At 42.2% G+C, this 26,188-nt stretch overlaps 1 protein-coding gene across 3 annotated transcripts; it reads right to left on the bottom strand.

Moving 5' to 3' along the window:
• Nucleotides 1-5,841: 5,841 nt before the first annotated feature.
• Nucleotides 5,842-18,741, bottom strand: SLC25A51 (solute carrier family 25 member 51). Of its 3 annotated transcripts, none has more exons than XM_075825565.1 (2): nt 18,660-18,741; nt 5,842-8,411 (listed from the first exon to the last, which is right to left on the bottom strand). In XM_075825565.1, the coding sequence occupies exon 2, from the start codon at nt 8,364-8,366 to the stop codon at nt 7,470-7,472; it is 897 nt and encodes a 298-aa protein (XP_075681680.1). In that variant the 5' UTR covers nt 8,367-8,411; nt 18,660-18,741; the 3' UTR covers nt 5,842-7,469. The 3 variants fall into 3 exon arrangements, with proteins under 3 accessions (XP_075681680.1, XP_075681679.1, XP_075681677.1); XM_075825564.1 differs by lacking the exon at nt 18,660-18,741 and adding an exon at nt 18,419-18,653; XM_075825562.1 differs by lacking the exon at nt 18,660-18,741 and adding an exon at nt 18,527-18,653.
• Nucleotides 18,742-26,188: the final 7,447 nt, after the last annotated feature.

Genomic DNA, 26,188 nt, shown 5'->3' with positions numbered 1-26,188 from the left:
TAATGTAGCTGTAATAGCCAAATAGGAGACGTCACTCTTTCTTTTCACTCTGTGCGGTGTAATGTTTTCTGTATGACGCCGTCCAATCAGCATCCAGCTTCTCCCCCTTCCCTGCCCAGCAACAGTGTGATCATATAGTATACAGCTTCCATTCCGGACTGTGTAGTCAACTGACGATATCTCCAGTTGTGTCACAGCTAGATCCTGTTGTCATAATAGATTAGAATCTCCTCTTTCACATGCCACCAAAATCGCTGTTCTAGGTGGTCCACAGCCAGAGATATGGCTGTCTGAAGTAGTCCCCCTTCCCTCACACTGTGTGAAGCAGCTTCATGCTGATAGGACAATGTCAGCAGCTGTGATGTAGCTCCACCTCAGGAAAATCACTAGTGTCAACACCCATCAAGTATAGGCTCCTTTACATTTAGGAAAAAAAAACTCAACTTTTAAAATAATTTTACGGGACACACTTTTCACTAGTATTATCAGTGTCACTGCACCTATTAGATTGGACATCACTAAACTTGTGACAGATCCTCTTTAACAGGAGCCGTTGAAAAGCAAGATACATTGTAATACATAGTGTGAGTGTGTGTTCGTTCAGGAAAGAAAAACACAAAACAGTTTTATTCCTAAAGTGATGTAATAAATAAAAAAAAACATAACTGGTATGGCTGCATCTGTAAAAGCCCAAACAAGTATAACATTATTTAACCCACCCAGTGAACGCCATATAAAAAATAAACCGCCAGAATTACTGTTTTTTTTAATCTGCTTAAAATTGATTACATGTTTATTTTTTTTTAAAAAGTGACTAATAAGGTCACATGTACCCCAAAATAGTGCCAATTAAAACCGCTCGCCCCAGAAAAAAAAAAAGAATCCTCATACCGCTCAATCAACTGAAAATTACAAGCCTTTTATGGATCTCAGAACATGGCGACACAATGCTTATTTGGGTAGAAAAACCTCTAGCCTGGCTTAGTGGGAAAACCATTATAATTATTTATTAGGAAGTCAACTTTGTACAAGAGCTGTACTTACCGACAGAACCAAAGTAAGGCTGGGTTCACACTAGCAGGTTATGTCCGTAATGGACGGAACGTATTTCGGCCACAAGTCCCGGACCGAACACAGTGCAGGGAGCCGGGCTCCTAGCGTCATAGTTATGTTACGATGCTAGGAGTCCCTGCCTCGCTGCAGGACAACTGTCCCGTACTGTAATCATGTTTTCAGTACGGGACTGTAGTTCCACGGAGAGGCAGGGACTACTAGCATCGTACATAACTATGATGCTAGGAGCCCGGCTCCCTGCAGTGTGTTCGGTCCGGTACTTGCGGCCGAAAAATGTTCCGTCCTTTACGGACGTAACATGCTCGTGTGTACCCAGCCCAAGTTTAGAAGGTTGTGTAACAATAGGCGCTGCCTTACAATAAGAATATCCCTACAACTGGGACACACACAATACAGCCAAACCTTGTGTCAACACCAACAAACTGCTGAGAGATCATAACATTACTGCACAAAGCCAGACGGGAGATCGTCAGCAGTACTTTACTCCATCTGGTTTTCCTTTTAATGTTTCTTTACATATAAAATTTGAATGTTATGTTAACATCCTTCCGCCACCACACAAAAAAAGCTACACAATGCATAAAACGCAAATTAAATAAAATCAGACAGGACAAAATAAGTGGAAAAACCAAAATAAATACATAAAATGCTAAATCAGATACAATTAAGCACTCAAGAAAAAAATGTTTTTTTAGGATACAAAACATACAAATAAAAGAGCCTGAAGGCCAATTTTAATTGAGGACAATAGGAGCACATTGCTACACATATTACAGTAAAAAAAATCCAGGTTCAACCTCCAAGATGCGCACAGATTTTTACAATACCATGCACCTCTTGAATTGTGCCCAGCAGCCATGTAAATAAAGAAGCAATTTTGAATGGAAAGACGAGTGCCGCAGTTTATTTGCACCTTCTAGTTTGGGACCTATTAATACTTGAGTGCCAGGGCCAGGATCACAGTATATATACAATGGCTCAAAATGTTTTTCACAAACAAGTGCCATCATCATAACAAATATTCCAAATGTGTCCAAATTGTTACCTTGGTAAAGGAAGATGCAATGTATAATGGGGTAAAGAACAGATATACTAATTCATTGAGGACTAGTATATCAGCAAAAAGTTTATTTATTTCAGTAATTCAATCCAAAAAGTGTCTCATATATTATATAGATTCATTACACACAGTGATCTATTTCCAGCATGTTTTTCTTTTAATGTTGATGATTATGGCTAACAGTTAATAAAAACCCATAATGTGATGTCTCAGAAATCATTTTTGAAATTGGGCTTATATATTTACATTTTCTAAAACAGAAATGTTGACCTACTGAAAAGTATGTACAGTATATGAACTCAATACTTGGCCGGGGCTCCTTTTGCATGAATTACTGCATCAATGCGGCGTGGCATGTAGTGATCAGCCTGTGGCACTGCTGAGGTGTTCTAGAAGCCCAGGTTGCTTTGATAGCGGTCTTCAGCTCGTCTGCATTGTTGGGTCTGGTGTCTCTCATCTTCCTCTGGGCAATACCCTATAGATTCTCTATGGGGTTTAGGTCAGGCGAGTTTGCTGGCCAATCAAGTGCAGTGATGCTGTGGTTATTAAACCAGGTATTGGTACTTTTGGCAGTGTGGGGGGTATGTGCCAAGTTCTGCTGGAGAATGAAATCAGCATCTCCATAAAGCTTGTCAGCAGAGGGAAGCATGAAGTGCTCGAAAATTTCCTGGTAGACGGCTGCGCTGACTCTGGACTTGATATAACAGTGGACCAGCACTGCTGCTCAGTGGTCCAAAGTCCTGTTTTCAGATTAAAGTAAATTTTGCATTTAATTTGGAAATCAAGGTCCCAGAGTCTGGAGGAAAAGCGGAGAGGCATCAATCCAAGTTGCTTGTGGTTCAGTGTAAAGTTTCCACAGTCAGTCATGGTTTGGGGAGCCATGTCATCTGCTGGTGTTGGTCCACTGCGTTATATCAAGTCCAGAGTCAGGGCAGCCATCTACCAGGAAATTTTCGAGCACTTCATGCTTCCCTCTGCTGACAAGCTTTATGGAGATGCTGATTTCATTCTCCAGCAGGACTTGGCACCTGCCCACACTGCCAAAACTACCAATACCTGGTTTACTAACCACAGTATCACTGCGCCTCATTGGCCAGCAAACTCGCCTGACCTAAACCCCATAGAGAATCTATGGGGTATTGTCAAGAGGAAGATGAGAGACACCAGACCCAACAATGCAGGCGAGCTGAAGGCCACTATCAAAGCAACCTGGGCTTCCATAACACCTCAGCAGTACCACAGGCTGATCGCCTCCATGCCACGCTGCATTGATACAGTAATTCATGCAAAAGGAGCTCTGACCAAGTATTGAGTGCATATACTGTACATGCTTTTCAGAAGGACATTTCCGTATTAAAAATCATTTTTGAAATTGAGCTTATATAATATTCTAATTTTCCGAAACACTAAATTTTGGGTTTTCATTAAGGGTATGTTCACACGCAGTGTTTTCAGACATAATTCGGGCGTTTTACGCCTCAAATTACGCCTGAAAAAACAGCTCCATTACGCCTACAAACATCTGCCCATTGCTTTCAATGAGTTTTACGGTGTTGTTCCCACGAGGTGTTATTTTACGAGTCGCTGTCAAAAAGACGGCGCATAAAAAGACACCCACGAATAAGAAGTGCATGTCACTTCTTGGAGCCATTTTGCATTGACTTCATTGAAAAACAGCTCCAATAACGTCCGTAAAATACGCAGCGAAAAACGCGAGTTGCTACAAAAACGTCTGAAAATCAGGAGCTGTTTTCGCCTGAAAACAGCTCCGTATTTTCAGACGTCTTTGGTCACTGCGTGTGAACATACCCTAACTGTTAGCCATAATCTTCCACATTAAAAGAAAAAAATGCTGGAAATAGATCACTGTGTGTAATGAATCTATATAATATAGGAGTTTCACTTTTTGAATTAAATTACTGAAATCAATTAACTTTTTGATGATATTCTAATTTATTGAGAAGGACTAGTAGTTAAAAACATAATAAACTGTACTTGAATGAGTCACACCCAAAAGCATCACTGCTGCCGCACTGGAACCTCCAGAGCTTCGTTTATGTTTGCCCCACCATCGACATCCATGGTAATATGCAGCAAGCTCTTTTAATTGAGAGAGATTTAACATTTTTTGGGTAATGCAAAGATATAATAAAAGCATATATAGCCTAGAACGGTCCCAAAACCAAAACTTATATTTGGACCGCTTGAAAAACTGGTCACTTTAAGCACATGGTTACAATACATTGCTCTTTCATGGCATTAGCAATACAGCATACAAAAAAAATAAAAATTGTGAAGGAATTATGAGATTAAATGAACCATCTGCAAATTCATCTAATCTCATTTTCATCTTAAAACTGCTAATTTTCTAGGACTTGCAGCTGTTTTTTTATAACCTCTTGGCCGGGTTCCCACGGGTCGGATTTGCTGCGTAAAAACTGTGCAGCGTATCCGACCTGGAACCCACAGCATCTTCTGTCCAAAAACGACACCACATCGTGGTGTTTTTTCGAACTGAATTTCCGCTGTGGAAAAGAGCGTTCAAACTTACCCCCTCCCTCTTCTCTGCACGTGGTCCAGCCTCGGGGGATGAAGTTGCAGGCCATGTGACGCTGCAGCCTGTGATTCGCAGCCAGGAGGTCAGATTGCAGGAAAAAATTAGATTTATGGATAAGTATGATTTATTTATTTTTCCAGAGATGCGATATTTGCTGCGTAATGCGCCGCAAAAATTGCAACCCATGGCTTTCAGTTGCGGGTTTTGCGTTAGCATTGAACTAAATGAGGAAAACCTGCACCAGGAAATCAACAAAAACGCATAGCAGGTCAATTAACATTTACGCTGCGGTTTTCGCAGCGTGGGCATGAGATTTGCTAAATCTCATCCACTTTGCTGCTACTGTAAATGCTGCGGAATTTCCACAAAGAACTCCATTGCGGACATTCTGCAGCGTTTACGCTACGTGGGAACCCGGACAGTTTTGCCTTGGTTTTTCTCCATTGACTTTTTTTTATTTTTTATATAAAAAGATTTAAACATTTTTTGTGCTTGAGGGATCCTAATCAGAGGAAACGCATAAGGAACAGATATATACTTATTTTTGGATACGCTCCTGGTTGGGGGCCCCAATGCACATGGCCGCATACAAATCGTGTGCCTATACCATGTGGTGGATTTATTTTAGATCTACTGCAAATTTTACCCACTGCAATGCAAAGAGCGAAATTTTCAATTTAGCGAAATTCTCAGTGCAAGTTAGAAAATGACAACCAAGCTCCCATATGTGGTTATGGGAAAACAAGTCTTTATCCTCACTGTTTTGCCCTTTGAGTAATGAGCTTGTATCTCTGCCGAGAAGTGGATGAGAAGAAAGTAACATCTGCTCTGAGATTTTCTTTTTTTCTTGCTCAAAAAAAGCGCAGGTAAGAGCTCATTCAGCTGTTAAAGCGACCCTCCGGTCTTAGGACAAAGTTATAAATATGATGGGGCAAATGGAGTAATATTACCTGGTGCCCTCAAGTTGCACCCGTTTCAGGGTCCCTTCTGTGTTGTATCAAAATGGCCACAACACTTCTCAGACTGAGTCTAAGACACTCCCTCTGTTCATTGACTGGACAGAATTACTCACGTGGGCAGCTCTGGCCAATCAAAAAACAGTGGGCATTTCTTAGACTTAGTCTAAGAAGCGCTTGAGCCATTTTGGGACAACATAGAGGGGACCCTAAAATGGCAGGGGGCACAACTGGAGGGCATCAGATATTACTTCATATACACGGTCATATTTAAAATGTTGTCCCAGGACTGGAGAGTTGCTTTAACTTGACTAGCAAAGGCTTAGTTCACATCTGTGTCGGGACTCCGTTCACGGGTTCAGTCGGACCTTTCCGTCAGGGGAACCCATGAACGGAATCCAAACTGAAACAAAACGGAATCCATAGGTTTCTGTTTGCGTCACCATTGGATTTCAATGGTGACGGATCCGATGCAAATGTCTTTTTTTTTTGTCAACGTTGCTCAAGGGTTCTGTCGTTTTGACGGAATACCGTAGTAGACTGCGTTATTCATTCCGTCAAAACGACGGAACACTTACACAACGGGGACAAACGGCACCGGATCCGTCACCATTGAAATCAATGGGGACGCAAACAGAAACCTATGGTTCATGGGTTCTCCTGACAGAAAGCTCCAATGGAACCCATGAACGGAGTCCCGACGCAGATGTGAACAAAGCTTAAGCTGAATGTCTTTATAGATTTATAAAAGCAATATCACAATACAACTACTGATGTCATTAGACTCAGGACTGCTAAATGTATTTAGTGTTCCAAAAAGTTGTAAACTGTTCATTTTGCAATCAAATCTATGGTTTTGCATGGATTTTATTTTTCTAAAGCATTACATTTATTATAAATTATACAAATTGTGTTTGGCTGGATTCACACTGTCCGTTCTTGTTGCTCTTTTTTTTTGGTAGATAAACACCCATTGAGGGACACGGGAGTAGATCATCCAAAACAAAAAGCGCATGTTAAAAACAAACACAGTGTGAACCCAGCCTTTGTTGTAATGAGAATAGATTCAAATTACATTTGATTTTTCAACTCTGGGTCAGATGTCGTCCTTCTCCCTGAATAACACGAGCTTGATCAGATATGAAAACGTACGCAGTAATCATATTGTACATATTAAAGATATACCGTAGAAAGAAAAGTGATGTTTACATGTAGGAACTGGAGTGCTTGACCGATCCACAACTACAGAAAGTAGGCAGGAATTGTTTATACAGACTACTGGGTACAGAACAGACTAGTTATGTGATTGAGTACTGTATATACTTGATGGGCCACATTGATTTGTCAGGCAAAATACTTAAATATTGAACCATATAGAAAAAGGAAAAAACTAAAAACGATAGGAAGAAAACCGGACGATATTTCCAAGCGGAAGACATTGGCAGTGTTTTGATTACATGCTAGATTTGCTATAAAAGTGGCACATACATAACATAAACCTATGGTAGAGATTATGCAGAAAATGAAACAATTAAAAACGTGGCTTATGTGAGGAGAGACCAGTGGATCAATTCATTTTGTGCGTAGGTTTAAAGCTGTCCGAATACAACATCAAGCATGTACAGAATAACGTCATCACCGAAGGGCTGTCACTGATAAATAACAAGAACAGACAGGCACTTGTGTTTACCAGACACGACCACTGTCTGCTCTAACAAGATTGGTTCCATTGCAATATTAGTTGTGCGCACATACAGCCTTGTATTTGGTTTCGTGACAATTTGATCCACTGTCTGAAGAAAAAAAATGTAATGTGTCCACGTCAGAATAGTTTTAGCAGCAGCTCATAAGTTGCATTGATGATCCCCCAGGACAAGATAGATCGGTTATAGTTAAGAAGGGCACCGCGAAAAAGGTGTGTCAGTTTCCCATCACGTTCTGTCCAAATTGTCATGAACACTTTCCCAAAGGAGGTAAACTCCCCCCCGATCTGGGACTGCATGCGGGCTTTCACCACATTAATCGGGAAAAACAGAATACCCAACATGGCTCCAAGCAGTCCTCCGCAAATAAAGTCATTAATCACATGAGCACTGTAGGTTTTCGCTTCTGGCAAACACTGTTTGATTGGGGTGCGAAGGCCAAAGAAAAGTGCGTTGCTTGGTCCATTCCGGACCAAAATGGGGACTAGGCCACGGTAATATTCCCTAATTCCATAGGGTCGCAGCACTTTGAAAGCCTGAAAAGTATTTGTAAATCGGTCGTGGTGTTTGTAGTCCTGAAGCAAAGTCTGAACTCTCTCAAAGGGTGTGAGTAGAGCCTCAGTTGTTCCTGCAAGAATCGCGGCTACGCTTCGTGTAACAAGCTCGGGAGAATTTGTATGCCTTAACAATAGACTGGAGAAATCCTCATAAAGGCCAAACATCAAGGCAAGAGTTGTAGTCTTCTGCAGGAGGGGAGGTAGTATTCCCCGGTAAAGGTTACGAATCCCATCTTTCTCCAACTGTCTAATAGCATCTCGGATTCTCAATCCATAAAGCTGTTGCCGGAACAGCACCTTCTGGATGGGGAAGGTGATGGCAATGTTTGTGAAGGCAGCACAGTAGCCACACAAATAATGTTTACCAGCGCCAATAGTTACTGTATGTTGTAGAAGCTCTTGCTTTGCAGTAGGGAGAACCAAGTCACTTTTCCTTTTTCCATGAGCTTCAGAATCCATCACAATGAAGCTTCAATATACTTTACATACGAAATGTCACTTCACCTAAAATTAACAACAATTAGTTAAAAAAACAAAAAAGGAAAAGAGTACGGCTGTACATACAATAAAGCGTGCTTAAGAGTAAATCAAAGATAACAAGTGCAAATATAGTACATTGTCAAAAAGTAAAAACCTGCCAAAATCTGAAACTGGAGATCTGCCAAAGAGGTTACCAGCTATCACTTGATGTCTGATGGCAAATGGCCCAATATGACAGTGTGTCAAACGCTAACGTCACTCACATATCACCCAAGTGCACCTACAGAATCATTTTCAATATGTGTTTAAACATAACACACCCATGAGGTATTTTATCCACTCTTAAGAACAGGCCAATAAAAAGAATACTTTGTGACTTTATTTTGCACTTTTGTATGATGAAATTTCTATTTTCCTGCAAAAATAAATACATTTGAAAAAAAAAGTAACAAAAAGGCACAGCCTTATGGCCTGTTCACATCAGTGTCGGGTTCCGTTTGGGGTTTCCGTTCATCCATTCCGTCAGAGGAACTCCTGAACGGAAAGCCGAATGGAAACCATAGCTTCCATTTGCATTACCATTGATTTCAAAGGTAATGCTTCCCTTGCAAATGGTTTGCCTCCGTTCTGTAAATCTTCCGTTCTTTTAACTCAAACAATAGCGTAGTCGACTACGCTATTGTTTCCGGAAAAAAGCCAAAACAAAAAACAGAAACTTTACGGAATGGAGACAAACCATTTGCAACTGAAGCATTACCATTGAAATCAATGGTAATGCAAACGGAAGCTATGGCTTCCATTCGGCTTTCCGTTCAGGAGCTCCTCTGACGGAAAGCTGCAACGGAACCCACGAACAGAAACCAACGCTGATGTCAACAGGCCCTTAATCAAAAATAGTTGAGAACGGAGCCTACGGAATATTAAAGCGTACCTCCAACAAAAAAAAACAACTTCCCAGTGGTCTTGGATCCTTATGTGCAGTGGAGGCTACAGGCCCAGTCACTGGCTTTACAAGCTTGCTACCTCACATTACACTTGCCGCTCACCCCTTTCCCCTTTTGTACACAGTTATTGTCATGGCCTGCTCACACAGCAGTCTGCCAGCTTGAATCAAAGCCGAGGCTGCTGTAATCACAAGACTTTATAAACTAGAAAGTTCCCTCTACAGACACAGATTAAAATACAATTTTAAAGGGAACCTGTCACCAGCATTTCACCTATTAAACCAGAAATACCAGGTGTAAGTGGGTGAAAAATCATTTCTATATAACCTATAATTATCTTCTAAGTAGCGTCTGTACTTTTAGTATTCAGCTTTTTAGTGTTCCCGCACCGTATGCTAATGAGCATAAGAGTTATATCTTCATTTGAAAAGTCATAACTTCCTTTCCTCAAGCCCTTCTGAGTTAACCACGCCTCCTTACTTTTGATTGACAGCTCCTCGCCTCACAAAATTCCACACTTGCGCATCGACGACCTGTTCTGGGATCTGCGGACAACAGGACATCATAGCGGTGCATGCACAGTAACTAGATTTGAGGCCCGGACGAAGCAGGGAAGTGCGTCGGACTATACGTGACAGGCACACGCACTCTCAGACGAGATTTCGGTATTCAGCGCGGGCGGACATAAGAAAGACGAACGAGACGGCTGGATTATTACTATATAAAGGCGCAAAATGTTTGTAGACCATTACTTACAGTCGGAGGAGTTTAGGAGAGGGGGTAATGGCAATGAAATTTTGATAGCAGCGGCCAGCTGGTGACAGGTTCCCTTTAAGCTGTATTAAACGAGCATTGTAAAACTCAGTGTTTCTTCAGGGGAAAACTGACTATTTTACAACAGAGTTCAATCAGTATTGTGTAGAGTGCATTCAGTGTAGGGATGCACATTGAATCGAAACTTCGATACTGTTTCGATACTCTGCATCCCCAAACGGTTTCGATACCGTTATTTCATGTATTTCGATACCAAGCTGTGCAGCCGCACAGCTCAGTATAGTAATACATGAATGTATGATAGCGAGGCTGCGGCTGTGTAATCCTGATAACAAGTGCGCGGAGTCAGGATGATGCAATGCGGCCGGCACTGCACTAATGAGCGGCGACACTGAAAACAGAACATGGCGGGAACACTACAAAACACCCCTATGTTCTGTCTTCAGTGCTTATTAGTACAGCGCCGGCCGCATCACCTCATGCACTTCCTGTCAGGAACGGGGCAATGGCTGTACCACACAGCCGCAGCCTCGCTGGCGGAGATCAGAGAAATGAAAAGGGGGGATGCCCCTTGGATAGCGTCATAGGGAATTCCTGTGATGCGATTGAGGGACATACCATATATGGGCAGACAGCCCAGGGTCCATTGAAGGACCCCAGGGCTGTCTTACCATATCTCCTGTTAGGGCATACTTAGGTATTTCCTAACAACTGCCTGTGCACTATACATACACAGGCTAATGTACTGGCATACAGATATATGCCAGTACATTAAAGTAAAAACAAAGTAATGTTAAATTAAAAAAAAAAAATACACATACCTTTTTTTACAATAAACATTAAAATAAGTCTCAATACATAAAATACACACATTCAGTATTGGCGCGGCCATAATAACCTGCACAACAAATTTTTTACGTCATCTATGATGTGTACGCTGTAAAAAAATAAAATAAAATCTGCTTTCTATCACTTATTGTGGGGCACGAGGTGCGATGAATTTAACCTCCATGTGCCTCACATTAATAGTAATTAACCCCATCATGTACCTTACATATTAACCTATTATGACTGAGAAACACGATGGGGTTAATCACTATTAATGTGAGGGACGTGGAGGTTAAATTCATCATCACGTATTCACTGTTTTATAAGATATTAAATTTGTGCTCCCACAAACTGTTAGAATATTAGAATTCACTGAATTATTTAATTAGTAAAAAGGTTTCATTTTATTTAGAAAACTCTCTAAAAAACAGGGGTACAATCACCACTGAGAAAAAAGCCCCACCTTAGAGTTTCCCATCCACTGATGCACCAATGTTAAACGCTGATCCATGATACATCTGTTGAATGCAATTTAAGGAGAGTTCGCAAATGAATGGATAATTGCAGTCTATATTCAATACGTTTTTAATAAACACGGTGGGGCTTTTTTCTCACAGTGGTGATTGTACCCCGGTTTTTTTAGAGAGTTTTCTAAATAAAATTAAAATGTTTTACTCATTAAATAATTCAGTGAATTTTAATTCATCATCACACCACGCTCCTCATCACAAAATGGAAGAACTTTTTATTTTATTACTGTTGGCAAAGTATCGAATTGGTATCGAAATCGCAATACTAAATGAAGTATCGGTATCGAAGTCCAAATTCTGGTATCGTGACATCCCTAATTCAGTGTGCCAGTTTTGTAAAGTCAGCGTAGCATCAATGATCTTTTTTTTTTGTCAATGAAAACATTTTTTTACTGCTTCCCCCCCCCCCTCCTAGCAATCCATCAGTGAAAAACAGACTGCATTTGAATAGCGGTCCGATTTTTCCACTGACCCGTTGCCTTGAATAGTTGTCTATCGCCAGAAAAAAGACCAAACCAGTGCATGCTGCAATTTTCTCTGCAGGGACCGCCTATTTACTATCCGCTCATGCACACGACCAAGGTCGGTCGTGAAAAATGGTCCGTATGTTGGCCGGATTTCCCAGTCAGACCACAGTACAGGTGAACGGGACTCATGGCATCATAGACATTTCTAATGCTAGGAGTCTCTGCCTCCCCACAGAACTACTGATCCGTACAGTATCATTTTGTTCAGTACAAAGCAGCTGTTCCGTAGGGAGGCATCATAAATGTCTATGATGGCAGGAGTCCCATTCACCTGTACCGTTTTTCACGGCCCAAACTCGGTCGTGTACAAGAGGTGAATGGGTCAGGGTTCTGTCAGTATGCTGTCAATTAACACACCGAACTGTGAATATTGCTTAGGCCTCATGCACACGACCGTAGCCATGTGAACGGCCGTGATTTTCGGGCCGCGCACATGGACGCGTCCATTATTTTCTATGAGCCTGGACCACAGAACACGCCCGTAATAAGACTTGTCCATTCTTTCTGCGGTCCAGGCTCCTGGGCCATGCAGGAACCGTGGAAACCACGGTCGTGTGCATGGGCCCATAAAAATGAACTGGGCCACAATTCTCCCGTGGATTTTGTGTGCATGGGGCCTTAGGCTGGGTTCCCATGTAGCGTAAATGCTGCGGAATTTCCGAAACAGAATTCTGTGCAGAAATTCCGCAGCATTTACAGTAGCAGCAAAGTGGAAGAGACTTTGAAAATCTCATTCCCACGCTGCAAAAAAAAAAACGCAGCGTAAACGTTTATAAATTGCCCTTTAATTCCGTAGCATGTCAATTTATGCTGCCGATTTTCCCCAGTGAATGATGAAAAACCCGCAACAGAAAGCAAAGAGTTGTGACTTTTGCTGAGTAATCGGAGCGATTACGCTGCAAATAAAATAAATAAAAACATACTTACCCAGAACGCTTTCCTCCTTCCTGTCCAGCCTGCTGGGATGACGTTTCATCCATGTGACCGCTGCAGCCAATCACAGGCTGCAGCGTCACATGGCCTGCAACATCATCGTAGTAGGCCGGACTATACGCAGAGAAAAAGGAGAGGGTAAGTATAGTTTTTTTTTCTTCAAGCGCTGTTATCTGCAGAGGAAATTCCGTCCGAAAAACGGCAAGTTTTCGGATGGAAGGTGCTTTGGATTCCAGGTCGGATACGCTGCGCAGTTTTTATGCAGCATATCCGTCCTGTCGGAACCCGGCCTTAGATAGACATTTAATGTATTTTAGCTACACTGCTCTTTCTATGTTACTCACCCTGAGCAGAGAGGAAGTAAATGGCTGCAGTAATTCAAATCTCTTACTACTCTGCCTAATACGTGAAAAACGTCAGGGGTTGCACACGCTGGTCTGAATGTAGTCTTAGGTGTGCTTTATAAAATGCGCAAACGGTCCTGAAAGCGGAGGAAATGTTTATAGTGCAGTCAGAGCGAGATGGCTAATCTTTAGTGCATGGCCAGCACTTTTTAGTGTATGTGCAACAGAAACTAGCCTGCAGGTAGTCAAACGAACCATACACCTTAGGCTTCCTTCACATCTGCATCAGGGATCCGTTCTGGCGTTCCGTCCGAGCTTTCAGTCAGAACGGAACCTTGACAAACAAACGGAAACCATTAGAAAAATGTTTTATGAAGAAAATGAAAGGAACCCAGCTATATACCTTTATGTTAGCACAAAGTTAAATATTTGTATTTGATAGGCAAGGATCTATTTCAGCTGGCAGTAAATATGTGCTTTGGCTTTAGAACAAATGTGCAGCATATAAAAAGGTCACTAACAATCAATACAATTGCTAAATTCCACTCTATTCTAAATGCTACTTTTTTTTCCCTTTAATTTGTATAGTGCATACATGACAATTTTTTTTTATCTCTGTAATTGGTTGAATACTCTTAATTGTACCGTCTTGCAGATAATACTGCATCCTCCCTATTTCATCCGTCTTCCAAATGTAACTGTAAGGACGCCATTTATTTCCTACAGGCTACCGTATGCAGCGCTAATGAAACCTGCAGACGGCCTACTGGAAATACTAGAGGCAGAGGAGAGTATCCGGAGTACAGCAGTGAGGAACTCGCGAAAAAAAAACCTAAAAAAAAAACCTGTCCACGCTTTTTTTTTCACTCTTCGTATGTGAGGGTGCCGAGTTTCCCTTAATTGTAAACGACTTATTTATATGTATAAACCATAAGTGTCGTATCCATGGAGGATTTCTATGCATATTGAATCAAAGTACAGGGTGGGCCATTTATATGGATACACCTAAATAAAATGGGAATGGTTGGTGATATTAACTTCCTGTTTGTGGCACATTAGTATATGGGAGGGGGAAACTTTTCAAGCTGGGTGTTGACCATGGCGGCCATTTTGAAGGCGGCCATTTTGTATCCAACTTTAGTTTTTTCAATGGGAAGAGGGTCATGTGACACATCAAACTGATCGAGAGTTTCACAAGAAAAACAATGGTGTGCTTGGTTTTAACGTTACTTTATTCTTTCATGAGTTATTTACAAGTTTCTGACCACTTATAAAATGTGTTCAAAGTGCTGCCCATTGTGTTGGATTGTCAATGCAACCCTCTTCTCCCACTCTTCACACACTGATAGCAACACCGCAGAAGAAATGCCTCCCGATCTGACCCCCTTAGACTTTTATCTTTGGGGTCATCTGAAGGCAATTGTCTATGCTGTGAAGATACGAGATGTGCAGCAACTGAAACTACGGATACTGGAAGCCTGTGCTAGCATTTCTTCTGCGGTGTTGCTATCAGTGTGTGAAGAGTGGGAGAAGAGGGTTGCATTGACAATCCAACACAATGAGCAGCACATTTTATAAGTGGTCAGAAACTTGTAAATAACTCATGAAAGAATAAAGTAACGTTAAAACCAAGCACACCATTGTTTTTCTTGTGAAATTCTCGATAAGTTTGATGTGTCACATGACCCTCTTCCCATTGAAAAAACTAAAGTTGGATACAAAATGGCCGACTTCAAAATGGCCGCCATGGTCAACACCCAGCTTGAAAAGTTTCCCCCCTCCCATATACTAATGTGCCGCAAACAGGAAGTTAATATCACCAACCATTCCCATTTTATTTAGGTGTATCCATATAAATGGCCCACCCTGTATATTGTTGGGCACACCTAGAGAAAAAAAAGGTTGCCAATATTTTCTTTAGACTGCAGCATAATATCTAATGCCCTCCACAATCCATTTGTTTTACATATCCTTTTTTTTTTACTAGACCTAAAACGCTCAAGTGCTGGGACCACCTCATGCCGATATATTGTGGAGGGACGGGACGGACCATACACGTTGAGGTACGCTACCCCAGGGAAATAAGGGTCATCAGACAGGAGAGTGAAAAAAAAAAAAAGGGGAGGAATGACACCCGAGCTAAAGGATGATAATATAGTATTAGTGGGATAAGCGAAAATCTGGAGAATTGAATATATACACAATTTAAACAATTTCAATATATTGCCAATTCAAGTTTTTTGGGTTTTTTTCTTCTTCTTTCTCCCCCTCTTCCCTAAAGTGGGTTATTAGAGAGAGATTATTTGGATTGTAAACCTAGTCTTGTGTGCCTTGGTTGGTATCTTGTTCCTTTTCATAAAAATTCCCTCAATTTTATGGAAGTGTTAAAAAAAAAATTGACAAACAGGAAAGAAAATAAAAAAAATCTTTATAAAATTAAGGACACAAAATACTCCACCAAAGTCCTTCCCTCTGATAATGACGCGGTAGCTCGCTCTGTCACGCCTCAGCGAGGCTAAGCAACATAGAGCAGAGGGCTCCTATTCTAACTGGCGTAGACCCCATGCACACGAACGTACTTTTGCGGCCGCAAATCCCCCCGAAAATCAACAGAATTGCAGCCCCATTCATTCCTATGGGGCCATGCACACGACCGTGGTTTCCATGGTCCAGGCTCATAGCAAATAATGGACGCGGCCATGTGCACGGCCCGCGATTTGCAGACGTCTTGAAAATAACAGCCGTGCACATGGTTACGGTCGTGTGCATGAGGCCTAAGGCCTTATTCACACGACAGGGTCCGAGTGTCGGCCGACAAAAACGTCCGTTTTGCATCCGTTCCGATTCCATTCCACGATGCCGTTTTTAACGGCCGATTTTGACCCGTTTTGCATCCGTTTTTTTCCCTGTCCGTTTTAAAATCGGATGAATTTCATTTAAATTTGTTGCCACACACAGCCCTCTGTAGATAATTCCACAGCCCCCCTGGTAGGTAATGCCACCCATCCCCCCCCCCCTTTCCAGGAGAAGTCACTGACTTCAATGTCCATATATGGACAGTGTAGTCACTGACTTCTCCTGGTGAGGAATCCCTGGCCACAGGGTCGGGGATTCCGCTTCAGAAGTGAGTGACGTCGCTGTGTCCATATATGGACAGTGTAGTCACTCACTTCTCCTGTAGCGGAATCCCCAGCCATAGAGTCGGGGATTCCGCTTCAGAAGTGAGTGACGTCGCTGTGTCCATATATGGACAGTGTAGTCACTCACTTCTCCTGTAGCGGAATCCCCAGCCATAGAGTCGGGGATTCCGCTTCAGAAGTGAGTGACGTCGCGGTGTCCATATATGGACAGTGTAGTCACTCACTTCTCCTGTAGCGGAATCCCCGGCCATAGAAGCGAGTGACATTGCTGTGTCCATATATGGACAGTGTAGTCACTCACTTCTCCTGTAGTGGAATCCCCAATCCCCGGCCGGGAAACCCTGTCGTGTGAATAAGGGCTAACTCTGCTTCTATTGTATAAACAATAACAGATGAAGGTGTTTTCTACTTACCGGAGGGTAAGATCTAAATCCCCGTCTGACTGATTGCAAACACAGAAAATAAAAAATTCATATATACACACACTGTAATCATGATTTCAGTACGGGACAGTTGTCCGGCAGCGAGGCAGGGACTCCTAGCATCGTACATAACTATGATGCTAGGAGCCCGGCTCCCTGCAGTGTGTTCGGTCCGGGACTTGCGGACGAAATACGTTCCATCCTTTACGGACCGAACATGCTCGCGTGAATCCAGGCTAAGGGTATGTTCACACGCAAACTCAAAAACGTCTCAAAATATGGAGCGGTTTTCAAGGGAAAACAGCTCCCGATTTTCAGACGTTTTTGAAGCCACTCGCGATTTATTTTCGCTGGGTTTTTTACGGACGTTTTTGGAGCGGTTTTCAATAGTCAATGAAAAACGCCTCCAAAAACGTCCCAAGAAGTGTCTTGCACTTCTTTTGACGAGCCGTCATTTTACGCGCCGTATTTGGACAGCGACGCGTAAAATAAAGGCTCATGGGAACAGAACATCGTAATTCCCATTGAAAGCAATGGGCAGATGTTTGTAGGCGTAATGGAGCCGTTTTTTCAGGCGTAATTCGAGGCGTAAAATTCCCGAATTACGCCTGAAAACACTGCGTGTTAACATACCCCAAGTGTGAGCCATAAAATTCATCACCTCAGACATTTACATGATATCTAACAGACAGAAGGTTGATTTAAGGTGACAGTGTGCCACCTTACCCACTGGGCCCCTGTGCAGCTGCACAGGTTGCACCAATGGCATATCTGCCCCTGTAAAGAAGTATCCGTGAAATGTCCTATAATCCAGAAACTCATAATCCACCACAGATCTGTACTACAATGTAACATTTTACTAAGCCAGAAACAGAGCAGAGGAACCCAAGTCTGTGTTTACATGTTATTTAGGGAATTCTTCCTGTAAACTTCATACTCTCTATAAGAAACCTGAGATACAACTGTCCGATAATCACATAACCATGGCAGCCATCAAGTCACATTGACAGATTAAAGGAATTTTCCTATATATGCAAAGAGATCAAGTCCGTTTCTCACTTTATTGCCAGATCTACCCTGCCAGTAGTGTCAGAACAGGAGTAGTCATTTATTTGTCCGCCAAAACCTCCCTCAAAAATTAGTGTTTACCAGGAGCCCATTCATTCAGAGGCATTCTCCATATACTTCCAGCCCATTCATTTCAGCGCCATGATAGGAGGTGACCTGCGGAGTACATGGCCGTCTGAGGTAAAGTCAGCCTCCATGTTTCACATGATAGTGAGCCCCTTATTACTACAGTAACCATTCCCACGTCACACCATCAGAATCTACGAGGGAGCCTTACATACTCAGTGGAAAGAATTATGGTATAGGCACCTGCCAGGCATGCGGATTTGCAGGGGAATAAGCAATAACTGTATACATTGGCCCCAGACATGGCTGCTGGTGGTAAAAGACCAGCGCTTGGGGTCAATGACACGCCCAGATACCACCTGACCATGCATGGCACTACAAGCCCCAGCATTCCCTGCAAGACGTCTCCCCTATCCAGAGCAGCAGGCCTGGTCTCCACATGAAAATATACTGACCGGACTAATACTACTTCATGCCCAGAGCAGTTCTCTTAGGAGCCCGTGTCTGACTGTCAGTCTCCCGCCTCCACAGGGTGTGACTTTCATACTCGGGTGCCCTCTCACCTTCCCTGTCAGCTCGCCATGGCATTTTTTAGCTCCTTTTACCAGGCACACGGTGGCTGCTATTCATCCTCTACAGGATTTTCTTTCCCCAAGTCTGCTGGTGACAGCTGTGGGCGGGCTGCAGAAAACTTACTTCCGGTAGCCAAGGAGAGAAAAAAAAAACAAAAACGCCCATCCAATCCACACACCCGCTGACCACCGCTCTACGCATGCGTAGAATGGTAACGCTCCCTGTCACCTTCAGTCACCACCTGGTCTACAAAGGCGCACGTGATGTGTCTGGCCAATCGGATGTCGGGACTCGCTTCAAGTTCAGTAGCGAGAGTTATTACGTATTTTATTATGAGCTAATCTAATTGGTGGCGGTGCGATCTTCAATAAAATGGCCGCTGAGTCGTTATGCTAATGCTGAATGGTACATTGCGCAGCAACGGATGGTCTATGTAGATAGCGGATGTTAGGGCTTGTTCACATCAGCGTTAAACTTTCGTTTTACCAGGGACCAGCTTTATAAAAAAAAACGTTCCGAAGAAAACGAGTACGTTCTCATATCAACCAATCACATTTGAGCTATATAAGGGGTTGGCCCAACGTGAGGACAACTTTTCTAGATGCAGCTGTTATTGCTGGAGGAAGGTGCCATCGCCTGTGGCACCCGATCAGTGTATGCTTCACCACGTTAGACATGATTAGCCCAGAAACTTTAACCTATGGCTGATAAAGGGGGTCCCAAGCAGATGAGACTTCAACTTTTTAATGATTGACATGAGGAGGAATAATGTTCCCATTACAATAAATATTAGGTGATTTATAGGATTCTCTAATCTAATAACATAAATGTGCTTATTTGATCAACAAAAATTAGGGCAACTCGGGGCCTGTTCACATCAGCGTTGGCTTTGCGTTCCGGGGTTCCGTCGGAGGTTTCCGTCGGGTGAACCCTGCAACGGAAAGTCAAACTGAAATCACAGCTTCCATTTCCGTCACCATTGATATCAATGGTGACAGAATCATTGCTAATGGTTTCCGTTCGTCACCATTCCGGCAGGTTTCTGTTTTTCCGACAATAGCGCAGTCGACTACGCTATTGATTCCGTCGTTAAAACGGAAACCATTAGCAATGTTTCCGTCACCATTGATATCAATGGTAACGGAAGCTGCGGTTTCAGTTTAACTTTCCGTTGCGGCGTTCACCCGACAGAAACCTCAGACAGAACCCCTGAACGGAAAGCCAACGCTGATGTGAACGGGCCCTAAGGCTTCGTTCACATCTGCGTCAGTCGACTACGCTATTCATGCCGTCAAAATGACGGACCCCTTTGCACCAGATCCATCAACATTGAAATCAATGGTGATGCAAAGGGAAACCTATGGTTTCCATTTGTTTCAGTCAGGGTTCCGTTCTGACGGAACGTCAGTACGTAGCCCTGACGCAGTTGTGAACGAAGCCTAGCTTCCGTACATATGCCCTTTTAGGGTACATGGAGGTCATACTGGCGAGTCCCCCACTAGAGCAGGCTGGCATTTTCCCCCAACAAAAGCAGCCGCTTTGAGACAATCCCTTTAATACATTTTTTTTTCATTATCCAATAATCACATTTATGTATTTAGAATAAAATCATTAGAATCCCAGAAACCAACATTAAGGACGTTAGAAATGACATGACCTACATTGTGCTCTTATATGGTCATGGAACTTCTTGTTAGCTTATATTCTTATGATTTACAGTATATATTACAGGGCTATTACTATATTTATTTGTAAAAAAAAAAAAAGCTACAACTTTAAGAAACTTAGGTACACGTCTATCTACACTTCAGGCATTGCTGTCTGATCCATGACTCATGTAGACTTCCTAATTTCTGTGTAATCAATTTTAATGCCTCAATTAACAATTTTTACAGTGACCAACCCAACACAGTAGTTCCAAAGTGTTCTTGTGACATATAAGAAAATACTTTATGAAACTACAAGAGTATGTGCACACGATAACGACCATGACGTCTGAAATTACGGAGCTGTTTTCAGGAGAAAACAGCTCCGTAATTTCAGACGTAATTGCTCGTACTCGCGTTTTGCGAGGCGTCAATTACGGCCGTAATTTGGAGCTGTTCTTCATTGGAATCAATGAAAAACGGCTCAAATTACGTCTCAAGAAGTGTCCTGCACTTCTTTTGACGAGCCGTCTTTTTTACACGTCGTCGTTTGACAGCGACGCGTAAATGACGTGTCGTCAGCACAGTACATCGGCAAATCCATTCAAATGAATGGGCAGATGTTTGCCGACGTATTGGAGCCCTATTTTCAGACGTAAATCGAGGCATAAAATGCCTCGTTTACGTCTGAAAATAGGTCGTGTGAACCCAGCCCAAACATCTGAAACATTTATAGCATATCAACGGGAGCGAGCCAACTCGATTGTTTCTGTAACTCCTATAGGAATTAATAGATGTGCGGCCACCTCTCCATTCACTCTCCACCTGGATCCGGTTACACCTCACCAGGCTGGATGGGGGTCGGGTGGAGATAGTGTGGGTTCCAGAGCTGGGACCCACATCTATCAGACATTAAAGGGGTTTTCCACTACCAGACAACTTACAACCTATCCACCGGATAGGTCATCAGTATACGATCGGTGGGGGTCCGACACCCAGACCCCGCACCGATCAGCTGCTCCGGCTGCCTCTGGGCACCAAACGTCCATGCCGGTCCACCTCTGGGACCCGCACCTATCTATAGAAGAGGGTCCCCTAAACCCCGTTTTAGCTTTTTGTGCTCACACTGCCTCCCGGCCACTTCCTGATTACATGGTATTGAGTTAGAGAAACAGCATAGCTCGCTGAGCTACTCTGTTTACGTAACTCCTATAGTAGTAAATTCCAGTTACAGAAGCAGCGTAGCATGCGAGCTGTGCTGTTTCCGTAACTACTATTCAGTTCTATGGGGCTGACGGAAACAGCGTCAGCTTCATGGTCAGAAATCAGCCGGAACACAAAGGTAGAACAGGGTTTAGGGGCCCCGTTGTAGAGATAGGTGCGGGTCCCAGAGGTGGGACCCGCATCTATCTGACATTTATGACATATCATGTGGATATGTTATAAATGTCCCTCACGGGAAAACCCCTTTAATATACTGGCCGACTACAAGTCCGTACCCCTAGTAGCCAAAATAGTGCAAAAAAATGTTGTGCCATTTCGCTCATAGGATCATTAAAGAATACAGATGACTCATAGTTATGAGGCTGCTGTATTCATGAGGACAACGCACCTCCCGCCTCCCCCCACCCCTTAGGCCGGTGATAGACAGGCTGCTGTGTATACATGCATACACAGCAACCTGTCAGTCACAGCAAAAAAAAGAGGGGGACGGGGAGCGTTCTTGAGCTACTAAGTATGAGTGGTTGTCACTCTTGCGGATCCGGACCCTCCATGTATTACATGGACAGCCAATAATTTAACTCAGGACCAGACTAATTTACGTTTTTATAAATAATTTTTATTTTTTTATTGACACAGCCATATGAGGGCTTAATTTTAACGGAACAAGTTGTACTTTGATTGTACAATGATGGTACTATTTAATATTATGTGTGATGTACTGGGAAGCTGTAAAAATATTCATAATGGAGAGGAATTGGAAAAAACAGCAGTTCCGTCATTTTCTTATGGGTTTCGTTTTTACGGTATTTGCTGTACGGTGAAAATGACACATTACCTTTATTCTGCGGTTCAGTACGATCATGGTAATATCAAATTTGTATAATTTTTGTTATGTTTTAGTATTTTAAAAAAAATGTCAATGTTTAAAAGGTAAAAAATTTTTTTGCATCACCATATTGTGACCTTCGTACCTTTTTTATATTTCTGTGTACAGAGCTGTGTAAGGCGTCTTTTTGTACGTGGAAATATGTAATTTTTAATAATACCATTTTGCGGAATGTCGCATTTCGATCACCTTTTATTAATTTTTTTTCGAGAGGGTTGAAGTGGCAAAAAAACTGTGATTCAGGCATTTTGACCTGTTTTCCCGCTACGGTGTTCACTGTATTGGAAAAATATTTTTATAGTTCGGATATGGGGATACCTAATATGTTTATGTTTATGTTTATTTATTTTTATACAGTAAATGATCTAGGGAAAGGGAGGTGATTTGAATTTTTATATTTTTTAATATTTTTAAAAACGTTTTTTAATTTTTTTTGTATTACCATGTTTTAGGCCCCCTAGGGGGCTTGAACCTGTGATCATTAGATCGCTTATGCGATAGACTGCAATATCACAATATTGCAGTCTATGGAAAAATGAGTGCATTGCTATGAATAGCAATCTTCCTATAGCAGGGCTGGGAGCGGTCACGCGGCTCCCAGCTGCTATAGGAGTACACCGGCTCTGAAGCGAAAGGGGCAGTAAAAAACCCTCAGATGCCGGTGGTCACATCTGACACCAGCATCAGATGTGACCACCAGAGGAGTTAAATGCTTGCGATCAGAAATGTTTAGAAAGCACTGCAACACGGCAGAGACCCAGCGGCTATGGCGCCCGCTCGGCTTCTGAGCGTGCACCATTTTTAAATACCCTTTGACGACGTAAATCTACATATTAGCGACGGGAAAGGGTTAAGTCCTACCAAATAAGTCCTAAAACTTGAGAGATGTATTGCCCAAGATGAGGCAATCCCAAAGAATTCCTAAACTAAATTTTCTACAAACTTCTGACATGTCATAGCGACATGTCAGAAGTTTTGATTGGTGGGGTCCGGGCACTGAGACCTCCACCGATCGCTAAAACAAAGCGGCAGAAGCGCTCGGGTGAGCGCTGAGCTACTTAGTTTCTGATCTGCTTCTTTCGGAAAGCCGATGTAACGTGTACGGGCTCATAGACTTTCTATTGAGTCCGTACACCATCGCACTGATTTTCAGAGAAAAGCCGATCAGAAACCAAGCGGCTCAGAGCTCACCCGAGCACTTCTGCTGCTTGATTTTAGCAATCGGTGGGGGCCTCAGTGCTCAGAACCCCACCGATCAAAACTTTTGTCATATCACTATGACATGCAGGGCCGGATTATCATTGGAGCTCCAGGCCCCGCGTTCCCCTCGCTCAAGACGACTTCCATATTCAATTGTATTTGAGTCCTCAGGACGCAGATACAATTGAATATAATAGACAAAATAGAAGGTATCGAGGCACTCACCGGTCATGCAACAGAATTTCTTTATTCAAAGATCTTGGTCAGGATGTGGAATTAGTCTACGGCCGTTTCACATGCGTACACGCTTTCTCAAAGCCCAGGCGTCACTTCCTTTACCTGCCTTTTTATCCACAAGTCAATACAAACTATTACGTAACAAAATACAAAAAAACAGGAAAACGCACAATATGTAATAGCGATATGGTACATCATAGTTATATCAAGCTAAAATAACAGTACATTTATATTTATTCGTTAATTAAAAACAAAAAGGTTTTATGTTATAAAGGCACTTAGGTCGTTTCGGTCATTAAGACCGAGAGGTCCTAGTGCCCCTGTCTGTGAGATTATTTCTTCCTCTTTTTGTAGTAGAGTTCTATGTCTATCTCCTCCAAACAATAACGGCTTAATGTGAACTATACCCACAAACCGCATACATCGAGCATTATTTTCATGTTTTTCCTGCATATGTTGTATCAACCTAGGGCATCCCTCGCATGTAATTAATGATCTTATATGTTCACGGAATCTTATATACATGGATCGTATCGTTTTTCCTATATAAAATCTACCACAGTTACAGATTATTGCATATACAACATATTGAGTTCTTCAGGTTATCAGCTCATTAATTTCAAACGCACAGCCCCCTAAATTAAGGTTCCTAGTGCGGATAATGGAATTGCAGTAATTGCACTGTCCACATTTGTAATTACCTTTCGGTCCTATAGCTGACAACCAATTGTCATTTCCCTTTTCTTTTTGGGAAAAACGACCCCTAACCAATATATCTTTTAAATTCCTGCATCTACGAAAAGATGCTATTGGTTTCCTAACTGCGACCTCCATTAATAATGGGTCATTCTCAACTAGGTGCCAGTTCTTCCTAATGCTCGTATGGATCACATCGCTCATTGGACTATGACCAAAGGATAAAACAAACCTTTTATCCTCTTTAGCACTGACTCTTTTCTTCCTCTTCTTATTGTGTTGCAATAAAGATATGTGTTTATTATTGCTTGCTTTATTCAAAGCTTCCCCTACCAATTTCGACGGATATCCCCTTATTTCTAGCCTTTTTCTCATCTCATCTGCCTGCTCAAGGAATGTCATATCACTGCTGTTAATTCTTCTTAAACGTAAAAATTGAGCATATGGTAAAGATTGGGTTACATGTTTCGGGTGATAGCTATCCTATCGTAGAAGTGTATTGGTGGCTGTGGGTTTACGATATCCTTTTGTCTGTACCACACCCCCTTCTATTGTCACATATACGTCTAAGAATTTGATTTCCTGATCTCCAAACTTGTATGTGAAGCTCATATTCATGGTATTTTTATTCAAATATTCTACAAATTCCAAAAATTTCTCCTGTGTACCAGACCACACTATAAAAATGTCGTCTATATAATGCAAGTATAGCTGTTAATATATAGCAAAGGGATTGGATAGATTATAAATAATTTTTTCCTCAAAATCTGCTAAAAATAAATTTGGCAAAGGTTGGAGCCACTGGGGTGCCCATTGCCGTTCCTGACTTTTGACGATACCAAATGTCATCAAACTGAAAAGAATTATGACTTAACACATATTGTAGTGCTTCACAAATGAAGTCAATAAATAAGGGATCACCTTTAGTATACTATAATTGGTGTCTAACTGCCTGTACACCCGCATCTTGTGGGATGCGGGTGTATAGGCTTTCGACGTCAATACTAGCTAATTTGAAGTCCTGCTGCCAGCCAAAACCCATCAGAATAGATAGGAAATCCTGAGTATCCTGTAAATATGAAGGAATGTATAAATCAAACATTTGCAGTACACTGAGAAATTTCAGGGGGGAATACCATCTACTTTTAACCCTCCCTTGCCTGCCGGTACACAATTGGATTTATTTAAAAAAGAAGTCTTACGTGATGTAAAATGTTTGATTTATCCATCAGCCATTCCCAACTTATCAGTGGGTGAAAGAAAGGCATTAAAATGGTTGAGTTCCAATAAAATTTTTATATTAAAACCGGCAGACAAGGGAGGCAATATAGTGCTGCTATCCAGAGAATATTATGCACATGTAGCTCATCGTCAATTAGATGATAATAGGATTTATGAGATTCTTAAACAAGACCCGACATCGTTGTACTTAAGGTTATTGAGATCATTATTAAGAAAGGGAGTTGACGGTGGCTTTTTCTCGGAAAACTTTGCAGAAAAAAATGTATTACACCATTCCCAAAAAGACCATATTGGTATTTCATCCCAAAGGTACATAAATCTATTGAAGTCCCTCCGGGGCGTCCAATTGTTCGCTATTTGCTGCAGTCTATAGAACACAGGGACTGGATCCCTGCGCAGGCGCCAGCATACACTTCAGGCCTAATGTGGCTGAGTAGGCTGGAGCTCCGTTCATCGTGGGAACGACCCGGGCTCGGTGAGTACAGTTTTTTTAAAATGTATTTCTTGGGGGAGCTATATAC

This window comes from Rhinoderma darwinii, chromosome 1, assembly GCF_050947455.1.
Source record: "Rhinoderma darwinii isolate aRhiDar2 chromosome 1, aRhiDar2.hap1, whole genome shotgun sequence".
In the NCBI taxonomy this organism is placed as follows: domain Eukaryota; kingdom Metazoa; phylum Chordata; class Amphibia; order Anura; family Rhinodermatidae; genus Rhinoderma; species Rhinoderma darwinii.
Note: the sequence above shows the minus strand (reverse complement) of the source record. Positions and strands in the feature narration are given on the sequence as shown.

Excerpts from the sequence above, each read along its gene's own strand:
- SLC25A51 (XM_075825565.1), bottom strand. The coding sequence starts at position 8,366 with ATGGATTCTGAAGCTCATGGAAAAAGGAAAAGTGACTTGGTTCTCCCT.